Below are 27,781 nucleotides of genomic sequence, written 5' to 3' on the forward strand. Positions count from 1 at the left end.
TTGTGGCCTTCCAGGATCTGAAGGGGGCTACAAAAAAGCTGGGGAGGGACTTTTCAGGCTGTCAGGGAGTTACAGGACTGGGGGCAATGGAGCAAAGCTGGAGGTGGGGAGATTCAGAGTGGAGGTGAGGAGGAAGTTGTTGAGCATGAGAGTGGTGAGAGGCTGGAATGGGTTGCCCAGGGAGGTGGTTGAGGCCCCATGCCTGGTGGTGTTTAAGGCCAGGCTGGCTGAGGCTGTGGGCAGCCTGCTCTAGGGTAGGGTGTCCCTGGGCATGGCAGGGGGGTTGGAACTGGCTGATCCTTGTGGTCCCTTCCAACCCTGACTGATTCTATGATTCTATTTTCACTTCCTTCACATTACCATTATCACAAAACAGACCAATCTAGGGACTTGACTCTAAGTGTGGGCTTCTTCTTACCTGCACTCTTGCCAGTAATTAATATGTTTAAGGGCAGTTTCAGCCTTTAATCCAAGATGCAAAACTATCACTAAGTCAAGGTGTTTGGAGCATCAGTTTAAAACATGTAAGCCACAAGCCCCCAAAGCACACCATTAGTTAATGAAAAAATCCCACCAGCAATGTTACAATGCCAAGCTCTTTATGGGACAGAATGACAACATACAAAATGTCACTAAATCCTGAGGACATTTTTTCCTCCCCACTCAGGAAGCTTTAAGCACAAGTACTGGACTGGATGACCTTGGAGGTCTCTTCCAACCTGGTTGATTCTATGATTCTACTTTTAAGCTCACAGTTTTGCTTATAAACACAGCTTACCTGTGATGAAGTCCTCTGAGTTTACAGCTTTCAGTCAGCATCATTGTCACCTGTACCTCTGAAGCTTGATCTAGTGAAAAACAAAGGAACCACAGATATAACTTGGAAGCAAATTAGCATACTAATTAAAATTTGATCCAGATTTGGGAGTCAGTTGAGGTCATTTGAGCACAAACAGAACTTGTTTGCTTGCTTTTTAAAAACAGAACTAAAACAAAAGAACAAAATAAACCAAACCAACCAGGTGAGTATGGCAAGTTCTAAGGCATATTTCTGCTTAAACAAATGGGATGAAGTCAAAAAAGGAAGTAAAACACACTCCAGGTGCTGACAGACTGCACTTTTGACACTTCCTGACAGCTTCTGGGCAGGCATGAACTGCCTGCACTAGGCAGTGCCAGTCACCTCCTGCACACGAGGCTGGTGCTGCTGGAAGGGCATGTCGTGTGTCTCCCAAAAGCACAGGGGTGCTCAGAGAGCATGTTTGCTGCTCAATTACCAATATAGGCTTCTGCAGATTGCTACTTACTGATGGAATCTATTTAATACTAGATTCATTTATTTACTGCTGTCTTAACTCTTGGCAATCTTAGAAATGTTTGCCAAAAAAAAAAAATCCCAAAGAACAAAACCAAACCCCCAAAATTTACCTGCTACAACCCAAGCACCTGTGATAACTCCAGTAACCCTCAGCAATCAGAGCATCTACCATGCAGAGGTGCTGCCTGTAACCCCCTCCTCACAAATACTTCTGTATTTGCTTGGATTTTTTAACTCTCTGGGGGTAAGAAGCAATAAGGAAGAAGCTCAAAACAATGCAGATCAGAACTCTCACAATCACTACCCTCCTCACAACTGGGTGCATGGCACTTAGTGCCATGGTCTAGTTGACTGGATGGGGCTGGCTGGACTGGAAATCTTGGAGGTCCCTTCCAACCTAGTTGATTCTATGACTCTATGAACAGCCTCAAGTTGCACCAGGGGAGGTTTCGGTTGCATTTTTGAGAACTCTTTCAAGGAAGAAGCTTCTTCTAACTCTGGAATAGTCTGTCTAGGGAGTTGATTGAATCCCCCTTCCTAGAAGTGTTTAAAGGACACAGAGATGTGGTACTCAGCGACATGGTTTAGCACCAGCCTTGGCAGAAGAGAGGCTGAGGGAGCTGAGGTTGTTTAGCCTAGGGAATAGGAGGCTCAGGGCAGACCTCATTGCTCTCTACAACTACCTGAAGGGAGGCTGTAGCCAGTCGGAGCTGGTCTCTTCTGCAAGGCAACCAGAAAGAGATCAAGGGGGGACAGTCTCAAGTTGTGCCAGGGGAGGATGTTAGGAGGAAGTTGTTGTCAGAGAGAGTGATTGGCATTGGAATGGACTGCCCAGGCAGGTGGTGGAGTCACTGTCCCTGGAGGTGTTGAAGCAAAGCCTGGGTGAGGCACTTAGTGCCATGGTCTGGTTGGTTGGCTAGGGCTGGGTGCTAGGTTGGACTGGATGATCTTGGAGGTCTCTTCCAACCTGGCTGATTCTGTGATTCTACAAATGATCTTAAAGGTCTTTTCCAATCAAAATTACATTTACAACACTTAAGTGCTATTAATTTGATACATAGGAAAGACTTCAAGAAGCTTGTGAACAAGTGAGAAAACCTACTATATTAAAGTGAAGCTATACAGACATGACTGCCTGAATCACTTAGCTGCTATAAATGGCAAGCATTGAAAACAAAGGTGTAGAGCCTATTTTAAGTTAGGGGAACTGTCAGCAGGCTGCTAGTACACAGCTTCAGCTTTAAACATATTAAATCATAGAATCAACCAGGTTGGAAGAGACCTCCAAGAGCATCCAGCCCAACCTAGCACCCAGCCTTATCCAGTCAACCAGACCATGGCACTAAGTGCCTCATCCAGGCCTTTCTTCAACACCTCCAGGGACGGTGCTGCCACCACCTCCCTGGGCAGCCCATTCCAATGCCAATCACTCTCTCTGGCAAGAACTTCCTCCTAACATCCAGCCTATACTTTCCCTGACACAACCTGAGACTGTGTCCCCTTGTTCTGTTGCTGGTTGGCTGGGAGAAGAGGCCAATCCCCACCTGGCTACAGCCTCCTTTCAGGTAGTTGTAGACAGCAATGAGGTCACCCCTGAGCCTCCTCTTCTGCAGGCTGCACACCCCCAGCTCCCTCAGCCTCTCCTCACAGGGCTGTGCTCCAGGCCCCTCACCAGCTTTGTCACCCTTAAATAGATATATTAGTAGAACTCAAAAGACCACACCTCTTCAACGCAGCGTATGACGAAGGGAGCAAAGAGGTTAGTGGGTATGAGTTTAAGATGATTAATTCACTTACACACCCTTTGGCCCTTGCCTAACTGGTTTGCTCCTAATTACCTATATGAGCCACCATGCAATAATTTGAAGCCCTAAATCAAAAGTATTCAACACAGGTTTTCACATCTCTGGAACGAGTTCATCTGGTTCAGACAACACTCTTGTGCTGATGCCTTTCCCTTTCCATCAGGCAGGGTGTTTTTCCACAGGTCACTGCTGTGTTGCATTGTTTTCTCTCAGTTCAGAAACCCCATGCTGTAGTCAAAAAGCACCCAAAATGACAACTGACTCCCCTTCAAGTATATATGGAAATCTCAAGCTTATCTTGTGAAACAGTCTCAGCATCCGTATTGTGTTTTCTTATCAATATTATTTCCTTGTTTTCTGAAGGGGGAAAAAAAGCCAAAATCTTACACAACACCAACAAATTCAACCCGCTCAGAACAAACAATAGGCAGTACAAGGCTAATCTTCCTCTAGCTTAAACTGATGCCAATTTAGAACAACCACACAATCTGATTCTTGTGGTTCTGTACTAGACATAATTCAAAACAGATTATAAATCACCATCTCTCTGGGTGATTCAAGTTCAGTGGGAGTGAAAAAAACCAAAACACTAAAATAATGCTGCTGCAACAGTCCCCATTGCATCCAGACTTCCTTTTAAGGCCACTTTATTCAGTTACACAACAGATAGTGCACCTAAACACACTGTCACGTTCAGTAGATTACAACTGCTTTCAAGCAGCCAGCAGCCAAGTTTGCATATAGAGGAAGGAGATTTTGGTAATAATACATTTTATTGTAAAGGACCTAGTGAATCTGACCATCTGGCACCAAAAACCCTTAAAAGCAACCCAGAAAAATCACAGCATTTCTGGCTTTGCTGTGAGAAGCAGGCAGTGCCAGAGCAAAGCCAACAACAGCTATGACCCAGCAACTCCAGCTTAGGGCAATGTTTTCCCAAGGACACGCTAAGGTGACTCCCTCCAGACTTTCTTTTCCTGCCTGGACCATCCTGCAGAGAAAACACATATCAAATCTCTAGGTATTACATGTAAAATACCCACATGTGTGTGCTTATTTGCAGAACTGTTTGTGCAGCCACACAAAACGAGACCTGGGAAATTACTTTGTCAAACACACAAGAATGCCCACAGGCTTTTGTGGCTCATTTCTTCTCTACCGGATCCATGAAGTCATTTGATATGAACACTGCCACGCATGCAGCTGAAGAGAGGGGGATGGAGGGAAAGCCTCCCACAGAGTCAGAAACCTCTTAAATTAGAATCTCAACTTAAAAGCCACAACAGAGAAGGCTGCCACCTCCCACATTAAAACCTGTGCCTCAGGAAACAGCCCTGAGTTTAAGCTAAACACTCCGGGGCAAGGCAACAAGGGCTTGTTGCATAACTTCAAAGCCCTAAAATGGCTAAACTTCCCTCTGAGACAATAACACTACTATATTTGTGATTAAGAATACATCCCTGCTCAACAACTCGTGCATCACAGCCATCAGGCAGGGTCATGAGGTACAGCCAGGTCAGAGCTTCTGCACCACTAAAGGGCATCATCTATTTTCACAAGTGTATCACCTAGCAACAGCTGAGCAACTGAACAGCACAGACTTCAGGGCACAGGAGATAAGACAAAGATTTAATACTCATGTTAAAAAAACTCATGTTATTTGAGGATGAAAAGCATACAGGTAGGCACAATGGTCACAGGCTGTGTCCATGGGAATTGAGGATGAACACTTAGGGCAGTTCTAGTCCTACACTCTCAGGTAAGAAATGCTTCCAGTATTGACACAGCCTTTTTAATTACAGCTGCTCTGGCAGAGCAATTAATTATGTCAAACTTCTCCTAAGGCAGAATTCAATCCAGTTCAAAGAATACATGCCTGAATCGTGCTCAACCCTTCTACAAAAGTCAGGAAAGTTCTTTGGAAAAATACAAAGATCCAGTAAGCCTACTCTCCCCTTGGCTTAAAACCATTCCCCCTTGTCCTGCCACTACACATTCTCAGGAAAAGTCCCTCTGCAGTCTTCCTGTAGGCTCCCTTCAGGTATTGGAAGGCTGCTATAAGGTCCTCTTCACAGGATCACACAGGATCACAGGATGTTAGGGATTGGAAGGGACACAAGGAGATCATCAGTCCAATCCCCCTGCAAGAGCAGGACAATCCTATCTAACACAGATCACAGAGGAACACATCCAGACAGGCCTTGAAAGTCTCCAGAGAAGGAGACTCCACAACCTCTCTGGGGAGCCTGTTCCCCTTGTGTTGAGGCAGAACCTCCTGTGCTGCAACTTACACCCACTGCTCCTTGTCCTACCCCAGGGAGCAGTGAGCAGAGCCTGTCCTCTCCCTCCTGGCAGCCTTCAGATACTTAGAAACTTTTATCAAATCCCCTCTCAGTCCTCTCTTCTCCAGACTAAACAGCCCCAGGTCCCTCAGCCTCTCCTCGTAAGCCATGCCCTCCAGTCCCCTCACTGTCCTCGTAGCCCTCTGCTGGACCCTCTCCAGCAGATCCCTGTCCCTCTTCAACTTGGAGTCCTCTCTACTCCAGGCTGAACAATCCCAGTTCCCTCAGCCTATCCTCATAGCAGAGGTGTTCCAGCCCTTGGATTATCTTTGTCTTCACACACCACACATGCTCAAAACAACAGTTTATATTAGTCTATACTAATTTTCATATATTCTGGAAGTGATTCAACAAGACACTGCTAAAAAGGGGACTGCTGTCCTGGTATTTCTTCATTACAGATGTACACACACTTTTAAACCACAGAAAAAGGCAGACAGAAGTATGATTTAGGGATCCTGCTGTTTTCCTACATAATACTGGAATCCAAGTAGCAGCAGCAAAGAGAAGCAAGTGAAATGCTCTCTGTTCAGTAATCCATGAAACTTCAAAAGAAGTTAAAAGTATATATGAAGTAGAACACAGAAAAAGACATAAAACTGTATGAATGTTTTAAATCCAATCAACTGCTAAAGAGAAGCAGCTAACAAAATGGAAATGCAAGTAGTGATTTTAACAGTATGTGAAAGAAAGTGTAGAGAATGAGGGTTAACAGTTTGAAATTACAGAGAGTAGATTTAGGTGGAACAAGAAACAACTTTTTTACCATGAGGGTAGAGGAACACTGGAACAGGTTGCTCAGGGAGGTAGTTGAGGCCCCATCCATGAAGATGTTCAAGGTCAGGCTCAACAAGTCTCTGAGCAACCTGATCTAGTGGTGTGCTAGTTTGAGACTAGCTGGCTATTTTAGTGAGAGAAATTAGATTACAGGCTGTGAAAAGGAAACAATGGTGATGTCTGCTGCACTCATTAGGCTTGCTAAGGTGTATAAAAACAAGAAGACAAACATAGATAACACAATTGCTCTCTGAGTGCAGCTGGTGCATGTACTTTTCTCCCTAACCTGCTGTCTGTGTAACTAATCCTTCTGCCTTCTAACTCTCCTGGCCAATCCTCCAAACTCACCTTGCACATAAGGCAAAGTCTGGGATAAGGTAGAGGAGTGGAAAGGAGGTGGAAGGGTGGTTGGGGGGGACTCTGGTTTCGAGGAGAACTGTTGTGTTTCAATATTACCTTTACCTTGTGTATTTCTGTATGTAACTGTGTATATTTGCTTGTATATTGTGCAAAGCTGGAAATACAAAGCTTCCTTTCTTAATTTCCAGCTGGCTAAGTCTGGTCTGGGTGATTTCATAAGAGTGGGGGGGGCAGGTAACACCCAAACTGTCATAAGTGGAGGATGACTTCCCTGCTGACTGCAGGAGGGTTCAACTAGATGACCTTTAGAGGTTCCTTCCAAGCCAAATAATTTATTACTAAAATGATGAAGTCCCATAAAGGGTTAAAGTTTTCACTTAAACCACAGTTTTGTTTTCTAAAGGTTTTCATGGGTGGTTTCTTTTTTAACACTCCTTCCTTGTACATAATTAAAATGTGAAGTGGTTAGAACATGAAGATGGAAGCAGTTAGGTTATCTTGAACAGCACAATTGGTTGTTTTTAACAAAAATGTACCTTGGCCAGAACATATTAAATGAGTCAGGGCTCTGCAAAACTCAATGTGTATGTTCCTGGAATAACACAATTCCATTTGTTCTGCAAGGACTTTTCTCCTTTGCAGGAAACGCACCATTAAACAACACACTCTTTAAATCATAGGTGAAAATTACATGTTTTCTTCCTCTTCTGATGTAAGGTGATCTAGAAGATTCACAAGAAAGTCAAAGGCAGAAAAGTTCTGTCAGTCACTGGCAAAGAGATGCAACACAGAATCACAGAACTAACCAGGTTGGAAAAGACCTCTAAGATCATCGAGTCTGACTTATCACCTAACCCTTCTAATTAACTAACCCATGGCACTAAGTGCCTCATCCAGCCTCCTCTTAAACACCTCCATTTCCTCTTGTCCTGTTGTTAATTACTTGGGAAAAGAGGCCAAAACTAACCTCATTACTACCACTTTTTAGGTAGCTATAGAGAGATAATAGTGAAAATAAAACATATATGAAAGCTGCATTAACTCTCTCAGCCATGCCAGTTTCTAAGCACAGAACAGAAAGTGCTAGAATATAGAACTCCACAGAATATAGAACATTTCCAAGTTGAGAGCAACTGGAAACCTGATGAAGCTCACAATCTCATAAAGCAGTTCCACTCTCAAGCAAGAAACAAATGCCAGCTTCATCTGCCATCTTGCTAACAAAGAACTTATTCAGGTTGTGTGGATCCATGGATTCCAATATTCCAAATACAGAACAGATAACATTCTTGTTCTTACTGGTAATGAGGCATCCTTTATCTTCATGAATGTCCATTTAAAGAACAAAGAAAGAACAAAGGTGAATTATCCATAGAAAAGTCTAACATGAAAGAAGATAAAACTTTCACAACAATAATGAGCAAATAAACACACAGTGAAACTAAAAACTGCAGAGACAAGAGAATAAATAGATGTCCAACACTAAGGATCTACAGAAAGTATGAACAAGTGACACCTTTTGCCCAGGGCATGTGATTTTTGTATTCCCAAAGTCATTAGAGCTTCCAGGTAACTGTCTCTAATTTTGGTTTAAGCTCTCCTCCTTAGCAGAGAGCATTGTCTCTAATGAAAAACTCAGGCACATCCAAACACACTTACACAGCATTAAAAAAAAAACTTTATGAATTAATGAATTTTATGAACATGCAGCTAGGAGCTTTGCCACTACCTAGGGCATGTTACAACTTTTCTCTGGAGAGCATTACAGTTAGGTAAAAGAGACTCTTCTAAGGAATCTGGAGGGAACTTCTGGCACTCGGGGATGAATCCTGCTTTCAGACTCCACCTCTGTAAAAGATGTGGCATTGAGATTTCAAGAGAAATGACTCCAGCTTCTCAGTCACACCAATTCACAAGCTATGGAAGAAGTGATCAATGAAGCAGTTGAAAAGTAATTTCAATGATTTGATGAACGGTTCAGATGAAAGACACCAGACAAAGCTCTGTGGTGCAGGAGAAACTAGTCAAATAATGCTAAACAAGTGATCTCCAATTTATTTGCCTCCTGCACTGATGTTGCTTTATTAGGATCAAACTTGCCTTTTGAGAGATCTGACCTTGAGCATGTCCAATGTGGAGCACCCACAGATCCTCTGTGCAATCTGCTTCAGCATCTCACCACCTTCACTGCAATAAAACCCCACAAACCAAGCCCAAACAAACAAAACCCCCAAAAGAGTTGAGGTTGTTCCACCTGGAGAAGAAAATGCTCCCAGAAGACTCTGCTGTGGCCTTTCAATACACAAAGGGAACTTGCAAGACCTATTAGGTCAGTCTCAGCTTGAGAAAATAGAGACTACAACACATTCCTGGAAACTACTCTCTCAACAGCCTCTTCACTCGGTGAGTTTCTTGGGACAGAGGAAGGCAGGTCCAGACTTCCTCAGTTACTCTGTATGACAAACTCCTCCAACAGCAGATCACCTCAGAAGACAGAACATGCACAGAGATCAGAAAAATCAAGGTTTCTTGATTTCAGTTAGCACTCTTCTGGTTTCTAGCTATGCTCAACATCTTACCAAAATGTTAGAACACAGCAGGGAAGGAGAGCAAGAAAGGTTGGAGTTTGAACCTTTGGGCTCATCCCCCAGGAGAGACGAGAAAAAGGCAAACTGACAAGGCTGCAAGCACACTTCTCTCAGAGTGGCAGGTGCTGACAGATCTGACTGCTGTCTGAGGAGTCTGTCAGCCACAAGGTTCACCTTCTCTGGGCTATGGAATGAGAAAATTGACAGCATGTTCTCTGTCCACCTTATTTGAAATAACCCATCTTGCAAGTTCATGGATCTTATAACACACTTAACAGCTGAAGGAGAAACACAAGAAAGAAGAGCTCTATTGTGATAGGCATCTGCTGCTGTGTCTATGGCAGGTCCTTTCCCTCACAGGTTTTACTGATGAGCTGTATTCAGAAACTATTACTAGAATGGCACAATAACCTTCTCTGACACTTTCCTAATACAGCAGAGATCTTCTAAAAGCCAACATACATAAGCTGCCCATGGCATACTGTCCAGAGAAGGGCTGTGAAAATGACCCACAGGCTGGAGCACCTACAGTATGGAGAGAGGATGAAAGAGTTGAGGTTGTTCCACCTGGAGAAGAAAATGCTCCCAGAAGACTCTGCTGTGGCCTTTCAATACACAAAGGGAACTTGCAAGACCAAAAGAGACTTCTCATGTAACTACAGGCCATGATAAGGGGCAACAGTTTTAAACTGAGAGGATAGATTTAGACTGAACATGAGGAAGTTTGGGGGTTTTGTTTGTTTGGGTTTGGTTTGTGGGGTTTTATTGCAGTGAAAGTGGTGAGATGCTGAAGCAGATTGCACAGAGGAGCTGTGGATGCTCCACATTGGACATGCTCAAGGTCAGGTTAGATGGGGCTTTGAGGAACATGGCCTAGAGGGAGATGTCCCTGTCCATGGTGAAGGGGTTGGACTAGAGGGTGTTGAAAGGTCCTTTCTAATCCAAATTATTACATTTCTATCATTCTTATATGAAATTCCGATCTGTGCACAAGTCTACTGACTGCATTTACCATGTTCAGGTGTCCTCCTTTCAAAAGGTTTCTTCCACTGGCAATTCCAGATTTAAAGCCAGAGCAACTAACCTCAAAACAGCCAATGCAATGTCTTAAGTTTTCAAGCTCTGGTGAGAAGAAAAAAGTGGTTTTCCTCTCAAGAAGACAATTCTTCCTCACAGCACCTGCTAAAAGAGTTTCAGTTCACATTTTCCCAAAGATCTGAAACACTTCACCCCATTATGTTCTGCTCTTCAGGATACCACCAGACTTTATTTTAGCAATTTCAGAATGCACCAGTGGAAAAACCAAGACAGTTCTGGAGCAGACTGTACTTTTTTTGTTGGGATAACTTAGCTACAAAATATTTTTGCCTTGTTTCTTTTCCATAACCCTCAGGCTCCTTTACTGTCTTCAGCAACAAAGATCATAGAATGGTTCAGGTTGGAAGGGACCTCTAAATGTCATTCAGTCCAACCCCCTCTGCAGTAAGCAGGGACAACCTCAACTAGATCAGGCTGCCCAGAGCCTTGTCAAGCCTCACCTTGAGGTGAGGGGGATGGGGCCTCAATCACTTCCCTGAGCAACCTGTTCCTGTGTTCCATCACCTTCATGATAAGGAACTTGTTGCTAACATCTAATCTAAATCTACTCTTCCCTAGTTTGAAACCACTGCCCCTCATCCTGGCATCACAGGCTGCTGTAAACAGTCCCTTGGCAGCTTTCTTTGGTAGGTCCCCTTTCAGATACTGGAAGGTTGCTATTAGGTCTCCCTGGAGCCTTCTCTTCTCCATGCTGAACAACCCCAGCTCCCTCAGCCTGTCCTTGTAGGAGGTGTGTCCAACCCCATGATCATTTTTATGGTCCTCCTCTGGACCTGCTTCATCAGGTCCATGTCCTTCCTACATGGAGGGCTCCAGAACTGGATGCAGTACCCCAGGTGCTACCAGACCTGGATCTGCTGGTCATGCTTCTTTTGATGCAGCTCAGGATGTAATTTGCCTTCTGGGCTGCAAGCACACACTGTCTGCTACTCCTCCATCATCAGTTTAATAGTTCTCATACTCATCTTGCTTCTGTGGTCCTGCCCTACTCCTGTGTTTGTGCCAAAACAACAGTGTATGTGTGTGGCCATGGAATGAACAAGACCAAGCAAAAAGCATGGTTAAGAGCACTTTCACAGTTTGGGTTTTTTGGGGTTTTTTTAACCCAAGCAGATCAAATTCCCAACTTATTACATGACCCAGCTGCACATACAGCTATGACAGCCAGGGTATGAAGATGAAGCACTGCAAATGAAGCGCTGTAAGGCCAAGTGGGGATGTTTATAGCTGTTTTCCTAGCAACGTTCTGCTGGCCAAACCACTCTTACTTCTCAGGCTAGTATCAGCAAAATCTATTATAAACATTGTCCATATAGATCCTTTTTAAAGCTGAGCAGCTCTCCACAGACAATAATTATGTGAATATTATTGCTCCCACAGGGCTATGCTCCAGTTGATCACAGCCAGCAAATATTTCCCTACAAAGGGAAGGGCTAGAGAAATCAGGATGTGCCCAGTGTCAAAGGTACAAGTCACTGTGAGGGAGAAATGCAGCTCTGGGAGTGGACTGGAAGCCTCATTTTGGTAAAGCTTAGATAAGTGGTGATGGGAGGCTGCTAAAATAAGATCTAATACATGTTGTCTTGCCAGTGCTATAAAAAGCACACTTGAAAAGTGCTGTGCATCTGTGAAACTACCCTCTCTCAACAATTCTGGGGCTCACAAGAGCATCTGTCAACAGGGTAGAGAACCACCAAGTAATGCAGCAAAGGGGACCATAGATAAAGGTAACATTGGTGAATGACAGACTACCTAACTGGTGATGACTGCCTCAAACACAGAGGAGCACCAGGCTCAGGAGATATGGCCTAAGTCTTTCAGAGACTATATCAAATAGTCAACTGCTTGGCAGAGAGGAGCAACAGAAGATGAGAGATTTCAGGAAAACTCACCAAAAACACTAGAATGAAAAATGCTTTTGTTGTTTGAAAACAAACCAGAAGATTCCTTTGCTTCTTTCTAAAAGCTACTGCAAGAAAAGACTTGCCTTTAATGGTTTGCTTACACACCTTTGTTAAGGCTATGACAACTTCAGCAGGCACAGCTCCAGCTGTCACCATGATGCTAAATGCTAGCTACCAGTATCTTCCAAAGGGCCAACATACCTCTTTTGAGAAGTCCTCTCTGCCTCAACAGGGAGGAAAAGTGCTACAGAATGAAAGTGTACCACCTCAGAGGCACTCCTGGAAAAATAATGGAAGTGTCTTGTGACTATAAGAGTGACTACTGTCCCTCTGAACCTAGGAATGCCCATGAGGACATCTGAGGGAAAAGAACAGGAAAAGTGAGAGTAGTTTTTTGTTGTTCAGCCCTCTGAGTCCCATCAGCTGAAACACAAACTGTTGCAGGGCACACTTAAGACTCTGCTGGTTGATTCAGTGCTTAGATTTGCTGACAGGTCATCCTCCTGTTGCCCACAAATCAATTAGTAGCATCCTACCTTACAGTACAGTCACACCAGGATGTTTAGGAGGTAAGGATTTTTTTAGAGGAAAGGAGGCTAATTTCACATTGCTTGTGTTGTAAGAGTACCAGATGTGAGGGATCAAAGACAAGCACAAAGAGCTACACAGAATGGTTTAGGTTGGCAGGGACCTCAAGGATCATCTAGTTCCAATCCCCTGCCATAGGCAGGGACACCTCTCACTAGAACAGGTTGCTCAAGGCCTCATCCAACCTGGCCTTCAATACCTCCAGGGAGGGAGCAGCCACAACCTCCCTGGGCAACCTGTGCCAATGTCTCACCACCCTCACTGCAAAGACCCCTTTCCTAACATCTACTTGGAATCTTCCCTCTGCCAGATTAAACCCATTACCCCTCATCCTGGTGAGCAGGAAGACAAGGGGAGGCAGAGAGAGAGAACAGAAGTCCCCCTGCTTTTATGGTCTTTAGACAGGAAGGGAGAGTGGGCTAACCATCACCTGGTCGGGTTCAGACCCCCCCCCCGAGGAGGGGTCAAGACCACCTAGGGGTCAGGTTCAAGATCACTCTCCCCATGAGGGTTAACCCTGTACATTGACTGACTCACTCCAACAGCTCTGTGTCCTTCTTATGGTGGGCACACCAGAACTGGAGGTAGTATTGAAGGTGGGAGCCTCATAAGCAAAAGTATTCAAGATGCAATAACTGAAAGCACTGGTGGAAAACACACATTTTTCTTCCATATAACACTCCTGCCCTTTCTGACAGCAGCATCCAAATTGGTTTTGCTTTACAGAGCCACTGCTTTCTGTAAACATACCTTTAACAGTTTTGACAAACACTTGTTTCTCTTTACTGGGGTCTTTCTCTTCTATTAGAATCCCATGGAAAATGCGCCCAAACGTGCCTGTGAAGACAACATACAATCAGTATTACGTGGTTAAAACACACTAATATCATCAACAGAATATCTATTAAGAAAACATTACCTTCAAAGGTATTAGCCATGCAGGAAGTTAGGAAGAACAGCAGTTAAAGCATTAAGTCCTAAATGCCCTAATAAGTCAACTGTATGTAACACAAGCACCCCTCCAGCATGAGGTGGATTGAAAACTGTATGTAGTAAATGCTGAACTAAAACTCAGGGGGACAAGCATGAGAGTAAACCAATGACACCAATAAAACCAGTTGAGTATCAGTGCTGATGATGGGTTGGTTTGTGGCATGTGTTGCTTTGAGGCTCATTGGAATATTTTACTGAGAGAAATTAAATCCTTAGCTGTGAGAAGAAAAGAACCCAATACCATGTAGCACTCATTCCTCTGCTGACAAACACAACTAGTCAAAATATAGATAAGACACTCACTTCTCACACTCTTCTCAGCTCTCAGTTCTGTTCCTTCTTTCTGGCGGTCTGTGTGGTTGCCTCTGCCTTAATTCTTTAATCCAACCTAATCTTTTTTACCTCTAACCTCTTTGTTGTCTTTTTGACATCTCACCTCAGATCTCTCCAGATTTATCACATGAGATATGCAGGGATTGATCTCAGCTCTCAGTTCTGTTCCTTCTTTCTGGCGGTCTGTGTGGTTGCCTCTGCCTTAACTCTTTAATCCAACCTAATCTTTTTTACCTCTAACCTCTTTGTTGTCTTTCTGACATCTCACCTCAGATCTCTCCAGATTTATCATATGAGATATATGGGGATTGATCTTAGCTCTCAGTTCTGTTCCTTCTTTCTGGTGGTCTGTGTGGCTGCCTCTGCCTTAACCCTTTAATCCAACCTTATCTTTTTTCCTCTAACCTCCTTGCTGTCTTTTTGACATCTCACCTCAGATCTCTCCAGATTTATCATGCAAGATATACATGGGTTGACCTGGTTATTTCTGAAGGGAGGGGAAGAGGGAGAGAGGAGGAGGTTTGGGTCAGGAGCCCCCTGAGCAATCTGATTTCTGAGAGGGATTTTGTGCTTCTGTATTACTTGTAACTTGTATATAACTCTAAGTATTTGTGCACATTGTGTATATATCTGCTTGTAAACTGTGCTAAGCTGTAAATATAGCTTAATTCCTTAACTTCCAGCTGGCTGAGTCTAGTTTGGGTGACTTCATAAATGTGTGTTGGGGTGGGTAACTCCCAGACCATCACATGGCAGTTCAGTCTTTTTCAGCCACCTGCACTAAGAACTCCAGCTCCATCCTTTTCTCATCCAGCCAACTTCATCCAGTCAAAATATTTCTCACAAAGATTAATTTCTTTTCTGTTTTCTGATGTCCACAGGGAAATACAGACAAACAGTACAGGTGGGACAGTCTGCAAAAGCCAGTATCACATAATTCAAATATTTCACCTGAACTGCAAGGTGCTGTGTTCCTTTGGGGAGCTTTTCAGTCCCTCCAACGTTCTTCCACTCAAAGTTTTATTATGCCATTGCAGAAAGAGGAGTACACTGAACAGCTGGAGTAAGAACTGCACTGTGCTAAAATAGTCAGGTTTTTACAAAGCTCAGGTTGGCAACATTTTTTCTGTCACACAATTACTGAGGCACCAGTATGTGCATCATCTTCACACAGTCCATCTGTATTCCTGTGCAGCCTGCCCTAGGTGTTCCTGCTTTGGCAGGGGGGGTTGGACTTACTATCTGGATGCCCCTTCCAAACCCTAACATTCTGTGATTCTGTTACATCCCTTTCCTGATGATATGTCCTGTCTCATTAGGTTAAAAGATCTCTGATAGGATTGCCTTAGCATGGTTGCACATTTGATGGCACAAAGTATGGGTCTCAGGTGGTTTCTGAATACTTAACAGGGACAATGCAACTAGATTCCAAGTAGATGTTAGGTAAGGGCTCTTTGCAGTGAGGATGGTGAGACACTGGCACAGGTTGCTCAGGGAGGTTGTGGCTGCTCCCTCCCTGGAGGTGTTGAAGGCCAGGTTGGATGAGGCCTTAAGCAACCTGTTCTAGTGGGAGGTGTCCCTGCCTATGGCAGGGGATTGGAACTAGATGATCCTTGAGGTCTCTGCCAACCTAAACCATTCCATGATTCTATCAAGTTATCTATTTGCAAACAGTGGAATTAAAAAGGATGGGGAAGCATGTAAAAGCAGTTATGACTAGAAAGGCAAGCAGTCCTGTACCTAGACCTATTAAGACAGCAGTCCTGTACCTAGATCTATTAAGACTAACACAGCATGTCTGTATGGTCCACACTTAAGGGGTTTGTTGTTTTGATTCTTGGCTTTGGTTCTTTGTTTTTCAACAGTATCCTGAATGAATCATATTTTAGCAGGAATTGCATGCCACTGGTATACTGTAACATTCAGAGACAGCACCATGAATGTGTCACTTCTGCCTCCCTCCTCAGGGCCTTTTATAGATGTCACTGTTTGTATTCCAGACTGGACAACTAAGTCTTTTCCCTCTTCAACAGAAAATGGTAAAGGCCCACTTACTGTTACCATCTGCTCCATTTGCTCAAGCATAGCTATTATATTAGATTTTTTTAATCACTCCTGTATTTTTGTCTTACATCTAGTAAAATATTAGCTTGAAGCAGCAGGTTGAGCATCAGTCACTGAGCAAGCCCCACAGTACAAAAGGTCTCTACAGATCCCTCTTCTTGTGCATGCTCTCAGATTTGACGCTTTTAATTTCCCACTGGTTACAGTGAAGCAGAACAATATTTCCCCCCAATCATTAAAATGTTAAAAGTAGGTTAAATTATGCAAGCTACTTAAGTTTGTAACAAATCTCTGGCCAAGATCTGTAAAATATGTTTAATAGCCATTGGCAGCACTTCAAAATTCTTGAATATTTTATGCAGGCTTTCCTATTATTTGCTTCTTGCCCTCTGAAGCTCTTTTAGAATCACAGAATTGTTTAGGTTGGAGGGGACCTCAAAGATATAGTTCAAACCCCCCACCATAAGCAGGGACACCTCCCACTAGAACAGGTCGCTCAAGGTCTTATCCAACCTGGCCTTGAACACCTCCAGGGAGGGAGCAGCCACAACCTCCCTGAGCAACCTGTGTCTCACCACCCTCACTGGAAAGAGCTTCTTCTAGTTTAAATCTGCCCTCTTCCAGTTTAAACCCATTTTTGCTCTTCAATGGTAGAGGCTTCATTCTGTTATGATTCTAAACTGAGTATTGCTCACCAGGATTTGTATTCCAGGCCTTTGACTACTTACATTTTTGACAGACTCAGATAATAGTTGGAGGTCAAAACCCAAGATCCCAGTATTAATTTGGTCCATATGGCACTTACCAGCCGTTTAAGCCACATCTAGCAGAGGAGGGCAGCTCTGTCACTCAGTGCTAAACATCTGAAGTGTAGCTGTGGCACTGAGTCACTTCTAGTTATCAAGACTCCTAACATCACAGCTATGGGCAACAGACAGCACAGAGGAACACATAGCACGCTCCAAATGCAAAGGAAGCTTTTTTCAGACCAGACACTGGAGTGGAGCACAAAGCTATCCCCTAGACACTTAACTGCATACATTAAGTGTGGAGTGTTAGCATTTACAGAGAGTAATGCAAAGCATTTTGCAGTTCTGCCTCTAAAGAATGTGTGTTTCAGATCTCTAGCCTTGGAAAGTTTGATTTCTCGTGATGCTCAGGGGAACACACACTTCAAGTTGCGGCAGTAAAGGCTCATGATAAACCCCCCAAAATATTCAAGCCTATTTCCCAAATTCACTACCAAGAAGAACCAAATAACTCTAATGTTTATTTTGGAAGCATTCACACAAACAAGACAAATGGATCCTGAAATCTCTGAATTCTGCATAGCAGAGTTGTACATGCTGTATCTGCTGATCAGACTTCCAAATCAGAAGCTACCAAATTTTAAGAGGATGAGTTTAGACAACTATGGTCTTTTGAGAGCTTTTTGCTTTCATTCTTTTTGTTGTTAAGAGCAGCTCTCCTCTGGTAATTTAAGTTACTTTGCCACTTACAGCCCCAAATGATTATCTCATTGCTAAGCCATCTAACCCTTTCCTTTTTGAAAGGATTCATCTAAGACAGACAAACTGAACGATGTCCTGAGCACAGTTGCTGTCCCATTCTTATGAATTCTGGAAACTGCTTTCCCCACATTACCATCCCCACACACACACCCCAAATGCAAACATCACTCATTATTCTCCTCCACCAAATTTTAGGAACATCAGAAACATCATCCATGGTTAACTGCAGAAAAATCTACTTAGAAATAAATAAATACACACAGGAGGTTGTAGTCAACAAGGGTCTGAGTCCTGTAAATACCTTCTTGAAGCACATCTTTTAGAGTTATTCTCTCCCTGGAGATGGCTATGTCCTTGACTTTAGCTTTTGCTTCCATTAGAGTGACACTTTTAAGATCATTCTTCTCTATCCGTAATGTAGGGTAACCTGAGGAGCCAGCAGAGCCAAACAAACCAACATAAATACCCTTATAATAAGAACACAAACACATTGCTTCACCTCAGCACCACCTAGAGGTACAAACACTGGCAACAGCATGTACTTGAAAAAATGCTGCATCAGTCTTGACAAAATTACAGTATTAAACAACAAATGACACGAGAGAAGTCCTGTGAATATAACAATCTGCAGGGGAAACAACAACAAAAGGAACAAAGGCATGAGATTGAGTCTCACTGTGAACACCAAACTCCTCACATACTGAAGCTGATTAATGCGACCCTGCGTTTCCCTGACAGCAAGGAAATAAAGAGCACAGGCAGAGACTATCAAAAGCCATGCTGGAGTGAGGAAGATGCCTCACCCCAGCGGAGTATCATCAAAACTACCAGTGCCCTCTTCTGGCACTTCTAGGTATCTAGATATTCAAACAAGGGCAGTCAGAAAGCATTGAACACTTACATCTAAGTTCATGAATTATTAGAGAAACCTTAAGAATCACTTGGATGATTTTTAATTTAAATGTTACTGGGAAAAGTTCATATGACTGTGGGATGACTAAAAATGTTGTATTTACTTTGTGCCTGCAAGCATTTGTATTCCTATAATCCATGCTCATTGTCTCCTGTGCTACCAGGGATGTCCCAAAATGGGTAAAAGATACTCTGAAACAAGGACTGACCACAGCAACCAGGTGCTGTTTTAGCACAGTGGCTTCCACAACTGTCAAGGTGAGGAGAGTTTAATCACCACTATGGGCTTGGTCCTCTCCTGTTTTGCCACAAGCTCACTAAGGATTTTCCAGGGATCATATTCAAACTAAACAGTGTCACTGAAGAGGGTCAAGCTAAAAACCTGAAGTTGCCAGGACATTAACAGCACAATATGATCTGGAATGAGAGATGGGAAAATAAAAAGACTGGGGAGTGGCTCTGGATAGCAAGAAGCAAACCCAGCTCAAGAGTCATCTGCATGCTGAGTTCTCTCCCAGATTTTGTGGAAAAACAATTGTTTATATATTTATTAATTTTAAAATTAATTACTCCACTAAAGGAATTTTAAAGGCAGCTCTTTGTGAGGGAAAGATGAATCTGCATGACAAGAGACTCTATTCCTTTTTACCTTTTTCTGCCCCCTCCCCAGAGCAATACAGAACAACTCAGAATTACAGACTCATTTCAGTTGGAAAAGACCTTTAAAACCATTGAGTCTAACTGCTATTCAACTCTACCAAGTCTACTGCTAAACTATGTCCTTCAGCACCGTATCTCCACATCCTTCAAACAGCTTCAGGGACAGGGACTCAATCACCTCCCTTGGCAGCCTGCTCTGAGGTTTGAGAGCCCTTTCACTAAAGGATGTTCTTCTAATATCCAACCTAAACCTCCTCTGGTTCAAAGAAACCATATCCTGTCATCCTATCACTTGTTAGTAGGGAGAAGAGATCAACACCCACCTTGCTCCAACCTCCTTTCAGGTAGTTGTAGAAAGAAGCAAGCAAGAACCTTTCCAAAGTTAACAGTTCAATCTTAGATGAACACAACTCCACACAGGAGGAGGGGAAAAAGGAAAAGGCAGTAGTACACTGAACAGTAATAGTAACATTTCTACAGTGCTCCTTCATGAATTGGAAAGCTCAATATCACTACTAACCCTTTTCCAACGTAAATGATTCCATGTTTTATGGAGCATTATGGAGAAGAGAAGGGAAAAAACTATAACAGGAGATGAAAACAGGAGACATTTAATTTCCATTTTCTGAAAATGTTAGGAGCAAAAGGGTACTCTTTCAGCTTGGCAGTTTCCTGGCCTCCTTCAACTGATGAAGGGGGCCTACAAGAAGACACTTTGTACTGTTTACAAAGGCCTGCAGTGATAGGATGAGAAGCAATGGTTTAAAATTAGAGAAGGGGAGATTTAGATTGGATATCAAGAACAAATCCTTTACCATGAAGGTAGTGGAATATCAAACAAGTTGCCCAGGAAGGTAGTTGAAGTCCCATCCTTGGAGATATTGAAGGTTGGGCTTGACAATGCTCTGAGCAATCTGATCTAGTCAAGGATGCCCCTGCTCATTGCAGGGAGTTGGACTAGATGACTTCTGAAGGTTCCTGCCAACTCAGTGCATTCTCTGATGCTATGATGGAGATGCATAAGGCAGTATCTCTCCAGTGCTAAGAAAACAGATGTTTCACAGATCAGGCAAAGCACAGTATAATGCTCATATGACTCCTGGCCACTAGTACCCAAGGAGGTCTCAGTCTTGCCTATGGCACAGCTGGACAAAACCACATGCATAACAGTCAGGAGATTATTGGTGCTCTTCTCTTCTACTTCACACTAAATTGATATGACCTCTACCACCAAAGAGCTCAGCTGTGTCCAAGAAGGTCTGTTGCAAGGGTCTGTAATTAGATTAACACTTACTGGTTACTGGCGTCGCATTGTTTGGCGTGTCAGCTCTCAAGTACTGTGTTGTCTGTGTGGAAGGCTGGGACAAACCTTGTGAGCTACTGCTGTCACTAATGCTGTTTTAAAACAGAAATGGACATGAGCATGACTGTTCACCACCACAATACATTCAAAATAAACTTAACCAAAGTTAAACCCAAGAGATTTTCCAGGCTAGACTTCAAAAGAATGGCATTTTTAAAGTCTCTCACACATCAAACTAATTCAGGTAACTCAAAAACTTTAGCACTTGTGTCCTGTAAGAGTCAACAACTTTCTTCTAATTGCTCTGCAGACTCTGCTCTGTTTTCCAGCTCTTTTGCCCACTTTAGAAAAAGCCAAGGTTACAAAACATTTACTGCAAGAACCATGCTGTCATACTGGAAACAACGAGGCTATTATGCTCCAGAGAAGGCCTTTATGCATTTGTTCCATGGTATTAACATCTCCCTGAGATCCATGACTAGAGGGCTTGAAAGCAGCAGCCTGAACCAAACAGAGAGGCACCCCTAATGTTCTGCAAAGCTTATCTTAGCTTTTTCAGCCAGAGTGATCTCCTCTTGCTTGCTTTGGCCACACAAGCTGCCAGCTCATTCTGCTGCCTGTTCCAGTATGGGAGAACATGGGATAGTCCCTAGTTAAGTGTTGCAAACTGTTGTTTGCCCTGTACCATTGTACCAATCTCATCTCTTTTACAGACCAAACTGTCCAACCTTACTTTGTCTTTCCTCTCTCTAAGCATACTTCTTGTCTCTTCCAGAAGCAGCTGAAATGTGTTTTGGCATGTCTTCTTTGGGTAGAAAGACTACAGCTGCACATAGTATTCAAGAGCCAAGCAAATGACAGACTAAACCACAGCAGGATGTTTTTTTCCTCCTATACTCAGCCAAAGTTGTAGCTATAACAGCCCATGAACAGGCAAGGAAGTTGCAGGCAAAGATGGTACCTGTTACCAGCTCAGACAGCAGGGCCAGAAGCTTTTTTCATCTCCCTCCCAAACACACACAAACATCTCTTCCTTTTATGAAGCTTAAAAGCTTCTCCACTTCATCTGACTGTACTGGGAGAACAAAGAAGATACTATTTTTGGCTACAGCCCTCTGCATTACCAAATAATCAACATGCCATTTGCTTCTTGGGCTGCTGCTGAGCACCGACCAAGCAGTGCTGATCACCCTCATAGGATTTTTAGGCATGCTTGGTGATACCCTCAAGGACCAGTTAGCTTTAAAGCAAGGCTTCCTTTAAAAAACCCAAGAAGCCAACCTTTCCCCATTACAGTGTAAGCACAGAAACACCTGCTGAAGCTTTTCTTTAAAACAAAATCTGCTAGTTCTCACGATACAAACATCAGGCTTACTGATTTACACCCAGCCTCAACCTCTCTCTGGAAGCACTTTTTAAAGTCATTTCCACATTCACTGTCCTTCAGTTGTAAGGTTCCAGTATAGAGTTTAACAGGAGGTTAAAAGCTACAGCCGCTGGTCTGGCTATTCCACTTCCAACTTCCTTTAGAATTTCTCATTTTATTTTCTCTGATCCTGACCATTTATTACTGCTTATATTAACTGTTCACATTACTGCATCTACAAGCTCATTCAATATGATGTAGTCTCCAGCAAGCTCCCCAAAGTGTCCTGGCGCAGTCACCGCATTAAACACTGATGCAGAACTTGCATTTTGCTTTCCTGCTATGGCTGGAAACTTCTTTTGTAACTTGATCACTTGTTAGCCCTGCAGATTTCTTTGGCTGGCTTCCTGCTGCAAGCAAGTTTGAAAAAGGAATTACTCTTATGCCTAATGCAAGTTTGACAAACTACTTTTTTTGCTGGCTTCATACTGTTTTTCAGGTTTAACTTGCTCCTGTTTATAGGCTTTCTGAGTTTTCTCACTTGTTTTCCATGTCAGCTTTGCAAATTGTATCTTCTTGCTTTTAATAACCTCCATTATCCTGCTGTTAAGCCATGCCAATTTTCCTTGGCACTTTTTCAAGTGCCTGTGATCGGAGGTATGCAACCATTTGCTCTAAACTTTTACTATAAACTTCTCAAACAGTCTACGTGCAATGTTGTAAACTCAGCTGTCTGGATTTAGCTTCCATTTAAGAGCTTTCCTTCTTTTTATTTAGCTCTGGTTTTGTGGGGTTGGGGTTTTTTTAAACTAAGCACAACAGCAGTGGGTTTTTCAGCCTGTTCCCTGGGAGGACATTAACCTTAACAATGTTATCATCTTCACTTGAGAACGCCTTTGCAGTAACCTTTAGAACTCATTCCTCGAAACCAAATCAAAAGTTGTTTCTTCTCTCAGGAGTTTCTTTGCTAGTTGCTGCATCAAGCAGTCTGCACTCAAATGTAATGCCAGTGCAGAACACCAAGCACTGAACTGCTTTCTGAAGTAATCACTGAAGTATCACCTTGCAATTTCTTTGCTGGCTGCCATGAATGCTTTCAATTCTCAAAACAAATAGCCACAGAACCCAATTCTCAGTCAAATTTTGCTACTTCTTTACTACAACATTAATTGAACATAGCTCTTACTCAAAAGGCCCATTCAGGGTTTGACCAGGTCATGCACCTTTGTGATTAAAAAACAAGTCACAGTATCAGTATCATCATCAGGGTTGGAAGAGACTTCAGAGATCATCAAGTCCAACCCTTTACCACAGAGCTCAAGGCCAGACCATGGCACCAAGTGCCACGTCCAATCCTGCCTTGAACAGCTCCAGGGACGGCGACTCCACCACCTCCCCGGGCAGCCCATTCCAGTGGCCAATGACTCTCTCAGGGAAGAACTTTCTCCTCACCTCCAGCCTAAATCTCCCCTGGCGCAGCCTGAGGCTGTGTCCTCTCGTTCTGGTGCTGGCCACCTGAGAGAAGAGAGCAACCTCCTCCTGGCCACAACCACCCCTCAGGTAGTTGTAGACAGCAATGAGGTCACCCCTGAGCCTCCTCTTCTCCAGGCTAACCAATCCCAGCTCCCTCAGCCTCTCCTCGTAGGGCTGTGCTCAAGGCCTCTCCCCAGCCTCGTCGCCCTTCTCTGGACACGCTCAAGCATCTCAATGTCCCTCCTAAACTGGGGGGCCCAGAACTGAACACAGCACTCAAGGTGTGGTCTAACCAGTGCAGAGTACAGGGGCAGAATGACCTCCCTGCTCCTGCTGACCACACCATTCCTGATGCAGGCCAGGATGCCATTGGCTCTCTTGGCCACCTGGGCACACTGCTGGCTCATGTTCAGGCGGGTATCAATTAGCACCCCCAGATCCCTCTCTGTTTGGCTGCTCTCCAGCCACTCCGACCCCAGCTTGTATTTCTGCATGGGGTTGTTGTGGCCAAAGTGCAGTCATGACATGGCTCCCTGAACAACTAAATCCCACTACCTGCACAAGCTTTCCAGAAATGATCAGAAGGCCGTGTGCTGATTGACAGCAAATTCTTTAATAGCTGCAAACCAGAGCGTTAAGATTAGATGAATTTTTAGCTTGTGTGTCCACAGAAATCAAGCACAATGAAGTGGATGAAAGGACATTTGATCACACTGCTAGGTTGAGATGGCCTCTCAAAAATTTATAGATGCCACTATTCACACATCTGAAACACAATGATTTCCCTTCTGAATTAGGGCAAGTTGCACATCCTTGAACATCTTCAATAAGCACAAACAACTTGAGAAAAGCTGACAAGTCATTTGGTTAGATAGTCAGATCATGAGAAACCATTACTATATACTACACTGACACCCCCTAAAACAAGTGGTCTGGGGACACCAGAGGAGTACATGGCAGAAAGAAAAAGCAAAACACATGAATGGAGAGAGAGGAAAATGAAAAGGCAGAACTGCTCTGAGAGGCTGTGAGTAAATACAGAAACAGTTCAAGGTATCCTTTAAACATGGGTGACCCATGGGCATGACTGTTTTCCACAGTATCCCATTTGGCTGCTTCTGAACAGTTGCATCTGATGCAACTGTACAGCCTCAGTCCACCTGCTTTTTCTTGGCCTTTAATCCCCACTCAGCTGACCACACTGCCCTTGGGTTTGCATTCCAAATCCTTTTATGCATGCATGTGCCAATTTGATTTTTCTGGATTGAAAACACATCTGAGAGAGAGACACATTTTCAGCTTTGTATCAGCTGTAATCCCTAGACTTCACCCTAAAGCCAAAGTGAATACCAGTAAATCAATCAATCAAAACAGAGAGAGGTGAAATTCAATCCCCTGTAGAAGTCATTAAAAATCCAAGCATTTTCTTCAATCCTGACAACTGCTGCACATCCAATTCTATCCACATTTCCCCACTGCATGCCCTCCACACAACTATTCTGACAAAACCCCAAAAATCACAATCCTCCCACCCAAAGAACTCTAGAGCACCTGCAACTGATGCCTTTCAAGGCATAGCACTTCCCACAACTCTACATAGGTAATAAACTGCTACAGCTTGACATCAAGAACAGAAATCACAAGCTAATACAGAGTGCTCATTTTGAGATCATAACTCTCACAATGCATCCTAAAAACGCACTTGAAAAGCTTGCACACATACCTGTCATCCAACTCTATCCTTTTCATGCTGTGTAAATGCAAGACAGCCAATATTATTGCTACCAGGAATATAACAGCACAGCACACACCCACGCTGATATAGAACACGCGGGTGGAAGTGGTGGGAGCTGCGTTTACAGGATCGACTGAAACAAAAAGGTTAAAAGTTGTTAATGAAACTCTCTCAGGAATGAAAAACTGAAAAACAAACTCTCAAACCAACCCTCCAACAAAGAACATTTGGTAAGTTCCCAGCAGGCTGACACATTAGGAGGACAGTACTGCTGTCCCCAGGCTCTCCCCTGGTGCCCTGCCACTCGTATGCATGAGAAGGAAGCAGAAAGCCAGAAAACAGAACAATTTGTTCCGCTGCTTTCCAAAAGCATTTTGGCAAAAATGTTTACATTTTGGGTACTACAGAAGCTGAGCAGAGTCAGAGAAGAGAAGTGAAATAATAAACCACCTCGTTCTACTCATATAGTACTGACAAATTAGGACCAGACAGGTCTTAAAGACAACAAAATAGATCAGAGTCGCATACAGAAACCAGAGCCCCTAAGAGATGTTTAGGGGGAAAAAAAGGCGTTAGGAAACTTGGAATAGTTTTTTTTTTCCACTTCACTCATGTACATAATCCAAGTTAAAAGAATTACAAACAAGCCCCACTAAAAGCCTAAGTATAGTACAGACTGCCTTGGGAGTGTTTTCACAGGGAAAAGCTGTGGAAACATCCTTTTTCACATCCAAAGTAAGTTGTATACTCAGATTTACTTACAGATAGCCTTGCTACTGTTTTTATCAGATGCTGGAGATTTTACTTCTGGTTCATGCTCTAAAAAGATAAGAGAAAACCACTGAGTTTGGTACACATTTATTATTGTAGACCTTCACAGGAATTCAACTGCCTCACAGGATGTTAGGGGTTGGAAGGGACCCAAGGAGATCATCGAGTCCAACCCCCCACCAGAGCAGGACCACGCAATCTAGCACAGATCACAGAGGAAGGCATCCAAAGAGGCCTTGACAGGCTCCAGAGAAGGAGACTCCACAACCTGTGGGAGTCTGTTCCAGTGCTCTATGACCCTTACTGTGCCTTAATTCATGAAAAAGCAAACCTCCTTTTCCAAAGAGGTGAGCTGACTTTAAGAACAGATTTATCTCTAGATTTTCATTTTAAATACCTAAGCACAATTTATAAACTAAGTAGATTTTGGGGGGGAATATTTAGAACAATCTGAACAGAACACTGCAGATTTCAGGAAACTAGCCTCTTCCTTCCAAGCACAACAGAGAAAATGCTTCTTGCTATATATGTAAAATGGTCAATGCAGAAGGACATTTGGGGAACTTGGTAAAAGCAGAAGCTGAATTAACAAGTCCACATAGAACCACAGAATCAACCAGGTTGGAAGAGACCTCCAAGATCATCCAGGCCAACCTAGCACCTAGCCCTAGCCAGTCAACCAGACCATGGCACTAAGTCCAGGGTTTTCTTCAACACCTCCACAAATGGCAACTCCACCACCTTCCTGGGCAGCCCATTCCAATGAGAAATCACTCTCTCTGCCAACAACTTCCTCCTAACATCCAGCCTAGACCTCCCTGGGCACAACTGCAGACTGTGTCCCCTTGTTCTCTTGCTGGTTGCCTGGGAGAAGAGACCAACCCCACCTGGCTACAGCCTCCCTTCAGGTAGTTGTAGACAGCAATGAGCTCTGCCCTGAGCCTCCTCATCTCCAGGCTGCACACCTCCAGCTACCTCAGCCTCTACTCACAGGGCTGCACTCCAGGCCCCTCACCAGCTTCATTGCCCTTCTCTGGACACATTCCAGCACCTCAACATCTCTCTTGAATTGAGGGGCCCAGAACTGGACACAGCACTCAAGGCGTGGCCTGACCAGTGCTGAGTACAAGGGAAGAATAACCTCCCTTGTCCTACTGGCCACACTGTTCCTGATCCAGGCCAGGATGCCATTGGCTTTCCTGGGCACACTGCTAGTTCATGTTCTAAATCTTCATGAACGTCCATTTAAAGAACAAAGGTAAATTATCCATAGAAAAGTCTAATGTGAAAGAAGATAAGACTTTTCAGAACAATGACATTCATCTCTGGTTTCTTCTTACCCTCGCCAACATTCACTCTCAGGAACTGTTACACACTTCCCATTCTTATTTCTTTTCATTCTTTAACATTAAAAGCTTTTTAATATTTGAAACTTAAGTGTCTTACTTCTGTAGCACATTTTCCTTCGTTTGAAATTTAAAACTGTGATGTTTTTTGATAAATTTATTGTCAAGTTGAGCTGCATTAGTATTGTGATCTCGGAGTCGAGTCTGCCAGTGCAGGAGAGTTCAACACGGAACACTGCAAAAGAAGCATTACAATAAAGTTCAAGCACGTTTCAGACATTGTGGTGAAAGTGAATTTAAATGATAAGGTTGTTCTAAAATGAGGTTTATAATCTACATCTTTCAAGAATGTGCTAAAGTTATTTTCATCTTCATACCTTGCAATTTTAAACAAGTATTAGAGTATTAAGGGATCTATTTAGGTTTCTTTAAAATCTTCATGATTTGTATACTGCAACTTTACAGATTCCTAAAACTCTTATTTGTGGACAACTGACCATTTTTATATACCAGTACAATTTATTATAGCAGAGC

At 43.3% G+C, this 27,781-nt stretch overlaps 1 protein-coding gene across 4 annotated transcripts in view; it reads right to left on the reverse strand.

Moving 5' to 3' along the window:
• The window catches only part of RYK (receptor like tyrosine kinase), a 59,659-nt gene that overhangs the window by 14,235 nt on the left and 17,643 nt on the right, over positions 1 to 27,781 (reverse strand). For 2 of the 4 annotated variants that reach the window (XM_064165062.1, XM_064165065.1), the window contains exons 4-10: positions 27,348 to 27,482; positions 25,893 to 25,949; positions 25,119 to 25,263; positions 20,548 to 20,648; positions 17,983 to 18,108; positions 13,531 to 13,617; positions 779 to 848 (exon numbers count right to left, since the gene is read on the reverse strand). In XM_064165062.1, the coding sequence (XP_064021132.1) occupies positions 779 to 848; positions 13,531 to 13,617; positions 17,983 to 18,108; positions 20,548 to 20,648; positions 25,119 to 25,263; positions 25,893 to 25,949; positions 27,348 to 27,482 (721 nt within the window). Of the gene's footprint in view, positions 1 to 778; positions 849 to 13,530; positions 13,618 to 17,982; positions 18,117 to 20,546; positions 20,649 to 25,118; positions 25,264 to 25,892; positions 25,950 to 27,347; positions 27,483 to 27,781 lie in introns of all 4 variants that reach the window. The other 2 variants (XM_064165061.1, XM_064165063.1) reach the window with 1 other exon arrangement.

The sequence above is a fragment of the Pogoniulus pusillus genome, chromosome 26 (assembly GCF_015220805.1).
Source record: "Pogoniulus pusillus isolate bPogPus1 chromosome 26, bPogPus1.pri, whole genome shotgun sequence".
NCBI classification, from domain to species: domain Eukaryota; kingdom Metazoa; phylum Chordata; class Aves; order Piciformes; family Lybiidae; genus Pogoniulus; species Pogoniulus pusillus.